Below are 10,257 nucleotides of genomic sequence, written 5' to 3' on the forward strand. Positions count from 1 at the left end.
GCAGAGGCTTGGGCACAGCCAGCTGGTCCTAGCACAGCTCTTCAAAGCATAGGTGTCCAATCCATCATGTTTCACTCACCCACACTCATGGCTGGCCTTGTCAGGCCTGGACTATGATAGCAGATAGTAGGCCTAGTACCCTGCAGGTCCTAAATCTCCATTGGCGTCCTGGAGAACGCCTGTGCAAACATTATTGCTGCTCCAGCTGAGCTTCCCATAACTCAATGTGTCACACACTCCAACTGCAGCCTCTCAGCGTCTCTGCCCACACAGGGAATGAGTAAACGTTTGATTCATTTAAACAAAGAAAGGAGAAAAAGGTCTTGTTCTGAGTTAGAGTAATAAACATTTCTCTGCTATGTGGTAGTTTACGCTCCAAACCCTAATTTGGCCATACTGTCCCCTCCATTTAATTGTCAAAGAAGTCCTGCTTGAAACTGTGACACAGTACATACTGTATGTGACTGAAGGAAAGAGAGGTGGGTGGAAGATCTCACGATAAACTACGTAGAAAAGATACCGTTCCTGTAGAAAATGTGTGTGCTTGCTTCAGCTGTCTAAAAGTATTTTTCTCATAGTGGAAGAAGTAGTAGTAGTTTTTACTGCAATAGTAGTTGTGACTGAAGCAAGCACACTAGAATCCATTTAGAACCCTATGATTTGTTTGTGATCATTCCCCAATAACCTCAATGAGACAAGTATCAATCTATCATTGAATGGTTGGCACCATGATAGTTAGTGAGATCATCACTTGTGTGCAAAGCATCAGTTACATCACCTGTATTTGATATCTTTTTTTCCATTGAATAGGGTTTGTACCGCAGTCCGTCTGCATTATTGATGAGACATTGGAAGAGTCAGTGTGTGTCCATGTGGGATCCTGGTTCTCGTGGAATCAGGAATGATCCCCCTCCTGACGCTCCTTAACTCTGATTGAAATCCAAACCCTGTGCGAATCACCGGTTGGCGATAGCCGCCGGAGCCATCCCGAAAGGCCGCTGTCAAATTCTCAATTTTAACCTCATCCATCTTGTTGGCTCCATGCAAATTGCCCTGTCAATCGTGAATCACAAGTCTGTAACATAATATTCTGGAGCTATTAGGGCTAGAGTTGGACATAGACTATGTCTCTGTTTGTTGGAAATTCATGACTATACATGTATAGATATATTGTCCCTGGGGGAGTGATCTTTACCATTGTCTTCTACTCAGGTTCCTGTGCTGTTGTTGTTGGGATGAAACATGACAGTCCCAGTGGTCCAAATGGAATTTCTTTGGATTTGTTTTTGTTAATGTGCATTGCAATGACATCACATATAGTATACAGTGTAACACCATACAACTACATCAGGTTAAGTTAATATAAAGAAAACCTTTTCAGAGATATCAGATGGAAAACATTGTACACTGACCCACCAGTCCACTGTATGGGGTTTATTTTTTTATGTGTCTGTAATCATCTGTCTGTTTGTGTTTTCCAGCCTGCGATGACCAACACTGGGGTCCAGGTTGTGGTCAGCTGTGTAAGTGTGAGAACGGTGGCCTGTGCAATCCTGTGACCGGTACCTGCCAGTGTCCTCCAGGCTACATTGGGCGCCGCTGCGAGGACCCCTGCCCACCAGGCACCTTTGGCAAGGGCTGTCTTCAGAAGTGCCAGTGTGGAACTGGGGGAGCCTGCAATAAAGTGACCGGAGAGTGCCTGTGTCGAGAAAATTTCACTGGGACATTGTGAGTTGTAGAACTAACGCTCTCTCAAATAGGCCTTCAGCAGTCTGTATCAATATAAAGTAAATAGAATGTTAAGGTTGGAAAGACAAAATGCAGAGGCAGTAGACTAATTGTTATACCATATCATATGGCCTTATTCCATCCTACCAATGCAGCAAAAGAGCCCCTCTTGAAACAGTAGGTTAGAGCATGAGTCATTAGTTACAACCTGTGTTTTAGATGCCCCTGAGGATGAGTAGAAAACCACTAGGAATTAGTGGGAACTATTTATATGAGGCAGCTGCCAATGTCAGAAATCAACACAGCACTCTAATAGTCCAAGGTCCACCCTCAAAAAATGTGTTGATCCATGACCCAGGAAACAAAACTGCAAAATGTCAGCAACTAGGTAGATAATCTTGTGAATATGAACACTGTGTGATTCAAAACTTGTAAAAGTTGCATATTAATTTGTTTAAAAAAATTACATTTATGTAATTATGTAACTAAGCATCAAAATCTTAGCGCATCTTGGATAATATCCCTAGCAACGCTCCTAGCAACGTTCTGGATAATATCCCTAGCAACGATAATATATCCCTAGCAACGTTCCTAGCAACGTACCGGTCCTTCACTGATCCAGATGAACCCGTATAAGATGTTTTGTCAGCTGTATTTAGCTTACAAGGGCCATCATTGCTTTTGCCTTCTAGCCAAACTAAAGACAGCACATTTGCCAGCTAGCACAGCTCTCAAAACATTCAAGGTCCCGACAGCTACATAATGCGATGTTCTGAAATCTGATACAAAAATCTATTTAGCACCTTTCAACAGCTTCTGATCTTGTATTATTCTGGGATTTCTCCGGTCCGGTACATAAGTTGCTTGCTGCAAGCATGGACAGCGGAAAGTGTGTAACAAATGTAACCAAGGTGTAGCATGCCAACCTCATTATGTTGCTAGAGGAAATTACCCAAAATGTTATGATTTTGAAATTGCATCTTTGATTTGTAATATTTAAGCAACGTGCAACGTTTACAAGTTTTGAAACACACAGTCCTCATACTCATAAAATGATCTGCGTAATGATGTTTGTTTCCTGGGTCACGGAATGCCTTTTCTGAAGCCTTTTTTTGGTGGTTGGCCCTTTGACTATAAGCACTAGTAGAAGTGTTTGGCAATGTACCACTATTGATGAATTCTACTGTGTACAGTTGAGTATTTGTTGCAAGTGCAGTAATTTGATTTGTCCTTGAACAACTTTCTCTGTTTGCTTATGCACTGGATCGCAAAGAGATTCCACTGAATTGAAAAAGATAGGAACTTGTTAACTTGTACCCTACATTTCCATCTCTACACAATCTGAGTTGAGCTGCCACTCAGAGTTCTTTCCTCCATGTTCCTCAGCTGTGAGAAGGCATGCCCAAGGAGTCGATGCCCGCTGCGATGCCCGTGCCAGAATGGGGGAATCTGCCAGGGGAAGGGGATCTGTGCGTGCCCCCCTGGGTGGACGGTATGTTTCCTGATCCCTACATTGACTCAAACACAGCATCAGTGGGTCAACATGGACATCTTTGTTTTTTGAGGTTATCAATCAGATCCCTCTTTTAATGTCATCGTACCATGTACACTCTCTCTCTCTTTCTCTCCTCTCTCTTTCTCTCTTTCTCTGTCTTTCTCTCTCTTCCTCAGGGTGAGGTGTGTACAGAGCGCTGTGCAGAGGGCAGGTTTGGTCCTAACTGTGCCAACGAGTGTGTGTGTCACAACCGGGGCCACTGCGACCCTGAGACAGGCCATTGCCAGTGTGCTGAAGGCTTCACTGGAAACAGGTGTGTGTGTTTATCTAACTCTCTGCAGTAGAGACCGATGCATGTGCCGTATACTCAACCTGCGCCCATGGTTGGGTAGAAGTTGTTTATATCATACAGTTCATGTATCTGTCATACAGGATATTAAATAGGGTACAAACACAATAGTTTCTGATTCAGTTCGAGACAGATATATGTTATTCCACTTTGGTTGCGGAGCTTGTCCTGATTTGTGTGTATGTGTGGTATCTCCACAGGTGCAGCGAGGAGTGCCGGGTGGGTAGTTACGGGCGGGACTGTAAGGGTGTGTGCGACTGTGCCAACGGGTCTCGCTGCTATAACATAGACGGAGGCTGTCTGTGTGAGCCTGGCTTCAGTGGACCCCAGTGCAGAGAGAGGATGTGTAGGCACGGCACCTACGGCCTTCAATGTGAACGCACCTGCCGCTGCCACGACACACACACACTCAGGTATGGATCAAGAAAGGGTACACACACACACTGCCACATATAACAATTCACACACACACACACACACACACACACACACGCACACACACACGCACACACACACGCACACACACACGCACACACACACACACACACACACACACACACACACACACACACACACACACACACACACACACGCACACACACGCACGCACACACACACACACACACACACACACACACAAGCCCATATTAGTTTTTACATTATTTTGTTGTTTATAATTCTTAGATTTGTTAAATTCTGTATTAATTGTGCTCACCCATGTGACCATGTTTTCCTCTGTCCATTGGCTAGCTGTCACCCACTGAAAGGTGAGTGCACGTGCCAGCCAGGCTGGGCGGGGCTTTACTGCAACGAGACCTGCGCCCGTGGTTACTACGGCCATGGTTGCCTGGAGCCCTGCCTGTGTGTCAACGGAGGGGTGTGTGACAGTGTGAGCGGGGGCTGCCACTGTGCCCCTGGGTACACGGTGAGTGATTAGGACAGGCAACACTGGGGCACAGAATGGCACTGACAATAACTAAAGCATCATTTATTTGGGTTATTTACTTAAGGTAATAAACATGCATGCAGAAATGTATACTCATATTGCATATATTCTGCTTTTCTGTTGTTGTGAGCTGTTATAACCTGCTTATGTCTGTTGCGTAGGGTGCTCACTGTGAGAGTCCCTGTAAGAGTGATACCTATGGGAAGGACTGTTCTCTGGAGTGCTCCTGCTCCAACTCAGTGTACTGCTCTCCCATTGATGGGATCTGCTTCTGCAAAGAGGGTGAGTCACTGATAAGAGACAGTCTGACTGAGCGAGAATAGTCATAATATCTCTACTCCGATGGGACAAACAAACACGCAGACATACTCAACGGTGTGAGTGTGTCTGTGGCTACCTTATTGTGTGAACCAGTCAGTTAGAACGCGATTCCATCTGTGTCGCTGAAGCGTTACAGATTGGGCAATCTAAATTTAAACAGGACTTCCTTTTGAGCCGACGTATGCAGCGTTTACCGTGAACGCAGTCACCGCTAGCTAACGTGGGAACATTGCCTTTAAAGTTCAATCACGCTGTAATCTTGAACCTCCGCGACACCGTTTGAATCCAGCCATAGGTATCAGAAGCAGACCTGTGTTTTGTTCCAAAATAGCTGCTCCTCTTTACAGAAAGACATTTAGACAAACATACAGGCTGACAGACACAGACATGTATGATTCCTTTACAAAATGTCCCTCTCTGTCTCTCTCCAGGCTGGCGAGGGCGGTACTGCTCCATGCCCTGTTCTAAGGGCACCTGGGGCCCGGGTTGCAACGCCACGTGCCAGTGTGCCAATGGGGCATTGTGTAACCCAGCAGACGGATCCTGCACTTGCTCTCCAGGCTGGCAGGGGCCCCTGTGCGACCAACCATGTCCCGTAAGTGCCAGAATGATACTGTAGCTATAACGTTTGTTAAAAGGAAACATAATCTTAACGTAACTTGGGCCTGATGTGATTTTTTTCATTGCATATATTAGTAATGTTACTCATACTATAATCACTGTCTTTATCTCTTTACTGTAGCTCATTCTGTGCATCCATAAGCCTATATTCTGGACTTCCCCTTATCTTCAGTCCTCCTTTTCCTCAATGAGGAAAATCTGCCAACTATGATGTATTTACAGTGTATCTTGCCAAAGTACAGTTTGCTTGACTCTGACTGTGCTGGCCAAATGGTTCAGGGATTCCCTTGACGATGCTTTCGTGGTTGGCATGTGTTTGCTGTACAGATGGGCACGTTCGGGCCAGGCTGCCTGAAGAGGTGTGACTGCCTAAACGCAGACGGCTGCCAGGGTGCCAGCGGGCAGTGCCAGTGTCTGCCAGGGTGGACAGGTAAGCACCGACGCCCCCATTGAGTTTGTGTCAGCTTGGGATGGACATGGAAATTAGTCAGTCCAATGTGATCTACAGGTTTTAACCTCTCTCTGTCTCTCTCTCTGTGTCTCTCTGTCTCTCTCTCTCTGTCTCTCGCTCTCTGTCTCTCCCTCTCTCTGTCTCTCTCTCTGTCTCTCTCTCTGTGTCTCTCTCTTTCTGTCTCTCTCTGTCTCTCTCTCTGTGTCTCTCTCTGTCTCTCTCTCTGTGTCTCTCTCTCTCTGTGTCTCTCTGTCTCTCTCTCTCTGTGTCCCTCTGTCTCTCTGTCTGTCTTGTGTGTGCTTTTCTCTCCTAGGTGCCCGCTGTGCCCAGACATGCCCAGAGGATACATGGGGACGTCACTGTAACCAGAGCTGCTTCTGTCAGAACAGCGCCACCTGTCTGCCACACAGCGGTGCCTGCGTTTGTCTCCCTGGTTACTGGGGACCCACCTGTCAACAAAGTGAGTACAGAAAATGCTTGATATTGATGCTTGTATAAATAAGTAGAAAATGTCACTCTATCACCATCAATCTCATTCATATGCTAAGTTGTGTGTCCAGTTGCTAAATTGTTATGAATCACCATAATCTCTCTCTTTCTCTCAGTGTGCAGTGCAGGTGTGTATGGTGACCAGTGCAGTATAACATGCCCGTCCTGTGCCCACTCCTCCTCCTGCCACCATGTCACAGGCCAGTGTGTGTGTACCCTCGGGTACACTGGAGCCCTTTGTGAACAAGGTCAGCACTAAATCATATCTCACCTATAGTCAAACTAGCGTACATATAGAAGCCCCGCAGCATCTTGGCATACTTTAGTGCTTTATATGGTCATTTTTTATGTGTGTATTATATTTGACCTTGACGTGTGTTTTGGTGTAATTCCTAGCCTGTCCAGTGGGTCTCTATGGTAAGCAATGTACTGGAGTGTGTAGATGTGCCCACAACTCATCGTGCCACCATCAGGATGGGTCCTGCCTCTGCCCCCCAGGATGGACAGGCCCTGACTGTACACTACGTAAGTCTGGCTCAATAGATTTTTTACTGTATCACAACATATGCCCAACTTGACCTTTGCTGATTGAAATCAATGCCATTTTTTTAAAAATAAAGAGTTCAAATTCACGAGTCATACTTTGAATATCTGCATGTGCCTCTAGAATGCCACCATGGGATGTTTGGCCTTAACTGTGCCCAAGTCTGCTCCTGCCCACCCAACTTCTACTGCGACCCACAGACAGGGGAGTGTGTGTGTGAATCAGGACCAGGGATCGACTGCAAAAAAGGTATGGTCTCCCCTTTACCCAAATGAACAGTTACTAACCATACATCAGTTTACAAGCTAGTAAATGACATACTGTTGCCCATAGCTACCAGACTATAATAGTTGTCTATTGAGTTGTCTATTGAATCTGCTACAATCCAGTTAAATAAGACGGTAATGAAGACGGTATCTACCGAAGGCTATTCAGCATTAAGTATTGTGACGGTGATGACTGGAGGGCCTGTGACGGTGATGACCCTTGTTCTCTGTGCTCCACACAGAACGCTTTGTGAGTATGATGGTGCCCGTGTCCCCGGGGGAGAGGGACTCCTGGGGGGCCATCGCAGGCATCGTGGTGCTGGTCATGCTGGTGGTGCTGCTGCTGGCCCTGCTACTGCTCTACCGCCGCCGGCAGAAAGACAAGCAAGCCAACACACCAACAGTCTCCTTCTCCACCTCACGCACCGTCAACTCCGAATACGCAATACCAGGTACTGTATTGATACAGTGTTGGTTTTTAAAAAAAATGTTTGCGAATAGTTTGACCCCATAATGTAGCCATACTGTAGCGCTGGCTAGGTTACAGTTTTGGTTAGGATTCATATACAGTAATGTATTTTATACACAGTGCTGGTTATTGAGGTCATGTCCCTTCTTGCTCCTCAGATGTTCCTCACAGCTACCACCACTACTACAACCCCAGCTATCACACATTGACTTGGAGCAGACCCCCTCTACCACACGTCCCCAACAACCAGGACCGCGCCATCAAGGCAAGTGTCATTACCATCACCTCCGTCTCGAGTCAACTCTGTTAAACCTGTGTCCTTTATACGGGATATGCTTGTTTGAGAGGAGCTGTATGATTTCCAATTGGTTAATATTGGTGTCTTTCAAACAGAACACCAATAACCAGCTCTTCTGTGATGTGAAGAACATGGAGAGGGAGAGAGGCCTGTTCGGGGTGGAGAGCAATGCCACTTTGCCTGCAGACTGGAAACACCACGAGGCTCGCAAAGAACCAGGTCCGTCTTTTTTACTGCCTGTTTCAAACTGCCCGTTCTTCGCCAACTTTCATCCTCCATTTCATCACCTGATATTGATTTAATACCAACGACAGGATATTTGTCTTTTATGAGTTTGCTATAAATAAATAGATGTTTACAGGAGTTTACAAAATGTTTCATGTTTACAGGAGCTTTCAGCATTGACCGCAGTTATAGCTACAGTGCCAGCCTTGGGAAATATTACAACAAAGGTAGTTTTCCATGCTTCCTATATATCCCTTTTCTCCTTCATTTCCAGCAACTCGAAGTTAACGTGAAATATGCTTGCTTTTCTCTAGAACTACTCTAGGCAACATGTCCATCAATCCATTTTCACACATGCCTTCCTTTTGTGGAACATTTAACATAAAACATGCCTGAACTGTCAACCCATCACCAGATGACAAACTACATGTGACCTGGCTGACCCAGAGCCAGTCAGCTCCTCTGTTAACTTTTACACTCTGCCCCTTGTTAGTGACAGAACTAAAGGACACTGGGGTTGCAGCTAGCAGCAGTTCTCTGAACAGTGAGAACCCCTACGCCACCATTAAAGACCTGCCCGGCCTGCCCTTCGGCCCTCCTGAGAGCAGCTACATGGAGATGAGGACGACCGTGCCCCATGAGAGGTCCTACACGGAGATCAGCCCTCCACCATTCAGCACAGCAACATTACGCAGAGGTGGGTTACTATACTGTTGTTCAAGACCCTTCCAATTTATGTCAGTAGTATACACGGAATATCTGGCTATGCTAGCATGTAAAACAACAAAACAGACAATTCTCTATCACTATGTAAAATGTTTAGGTTTCACATAGCATACTCAGAAAAAAATAAAGAATAAATATTAGACTGTGCAAATAGACAACTGAGATGGATGGGTTTCCGTAACACATGGTTGAATGGGCAGTCCTGTTTTCATGGAAATGAAAGGAGGTCATGTGAGGAAAGGGAGAGGGGAGGAAACCACAGGAATGGATTGGAAAGTCTCAGTATGAGGGCTGGAGAAAGGGTTGACCATAGCAATAACCTCATTCCTAGGCCAGGAGAATCATACCGTATATTTCATAGTATGATCCTTAATTTACCATTCACATTATTTGAGTAAATATAAAGAAAATCAGAAATATAAACTCCAGTAGACGGATGACAATTACCCTTACAATGTTTATTTCAAATTTTTCAGAGCGCAGTTCCCTTGGGCAGGTCCCAGAGCAGGAGCCCCATAATCACTATGACCTACCTGTGAACAGCCACATCCCAGGACACTATGACCTGCCACCTGTCCGACGCCCACCCTCTCCCGTACGCAGGAGACTGCCCCAATGACACCAGCCCTACTCTGAACATCACAACTCAGAAGAACTACTTTTAAACGTTACTGCCATTCAAAAAACATTGGTAGGAAGTTGTCTTGGGGTTATTCAAGGCTACAAAACAGTCAGTTGCAGCAGTGACAGTCAGTGCAACCTGACAAAGACAGCAGATTATGCCGATGCTTCTGTCAGTAGGTTTACATAGTAACACTGCCGCCTGGTGGATTAAGGTGGCATTTTATACACCGTTACACTCTTGTGATCCAGACTCAAGGGCCAAGGCATGTGGGGATAGGCTTTGAGAATGCCAGTATCGCAGTTTGAGGACATACATGCATGCATTCGAGTTTGACCAAACTTGGGATTCCTTCAAATGTTATTGTCACACTGCAGATGAAGGGACTTGGCTTTTGGAGCACATGATTTGGCATACAAGCCTTTTAACCAGAATGACATAAACCGGGACGGCAATTGAAAGACATTTTTTATATCTCCATGATGTCAGTAGTTTAGTATGATGTCCTCTCAAGCCCATTTTCCCCTCCCCTATAGACAATAGAATGTCAGCTTCCAATTAGGGGAAATCCAGAGCACATTTGTACAGCTAGCGCCTTAGAATGTTTTTCAATGTAATCATGCAATATGTTGTATATAATGTACATTAAATGGCTTAACATTGTATGCACTTGTTCAGAAGCATTGTGCTCAGGTAGGTACTCTAAT

General features: G+C 45.4%; 1 protein-coding gene across 1 annotated transcript in view; it reads left to right on the forward strand.

Annotated features, from left to right (window-relative positions):
* LOC139365105 (platelet endothelial aggregation receptor 1-like) overlaps positions 1-10,213 on the forward strand; it is a 37,636-nt gene extending 27,423 nt beyond the window's left edge. Inside the window, exons 6-23 of the mRNA XM_071102489.1 lie at positions 1,482-1,728; positions 3,115-3,220; positions 3,400-3,536; positions 3,773-3,985; positions 4,323-4,497; positions 4,680-4,800; positions 5,271-5,434; positions 5,788-5,890; positions 6,225-6,371; positions 6,517-6,648; positions 6,797-6,925; positions 7,068-7,193; positions 7,453-7,662; positions 7,838-7,944; positions 8,073-8,196; positions 8,367-8,429; positions 8,696-8,899; positions 9,405-10,213. Coding sequence (XP_070958590.1) covers positions 1,482-1,728; positions 3,115-3,220; positions 3,400-3,536; positions 3,773-3,985; positions 4,323-4,497; positions 4,680-4,800; positions 5,271-5,434; positions 5,788-5,890; positions 6,225-6,371; positions 6,517-6,648; positions 6,797-6,925; positions 7,068-7,193; positions 7,453-7,662; positions 7,838-7,944; positions 8,073-8,196; positions 8,367-8,429; positions 8,696-8,899; positions 9,405-9,547 — 2,651 coding nt within the window. The 3' untranslated portion in view covers positions 9,548-10,213. The remainder of the gene's footprint in view (positions 1-1,481; positions 1,729-3,114; positions 3,221-3,399; positions 3,537-3,772; positions 3,986-4,322; positions 4,498-4,679; positions 4,801-5,270; positions 5,435-5,787; positions 5,891-6,224; positions 6,372-6,516; positions 6,649-6,796; positions 6,926-7,067; positions 7,194-7,452; positions 7,663-7,837; positions 7,945-8,072; positions 8,197-8,366; positions 8,430-8,695; positions 8,900-9,404) is intronic.
* The last annotated feature ends 44 nt before the right edge of the window (positions 10,214-10,257 follow it).

This window comes from Oncorhynchus clarkii, chromosome 2 (assembly GCF_045791955.1).
Source record: "Oncorhynchus clarkii lewisi isolate Uvic-CL-2024 chromosome 2, UVic_Ocla_1.0, whole genome shotgun sequence".
NCBI lineage: Eukaryota > Metazoa > Chordata > Actinopteri > Salmoniformes > Salmonidae > Oncorhynchus > Oncorhynchus clarkii.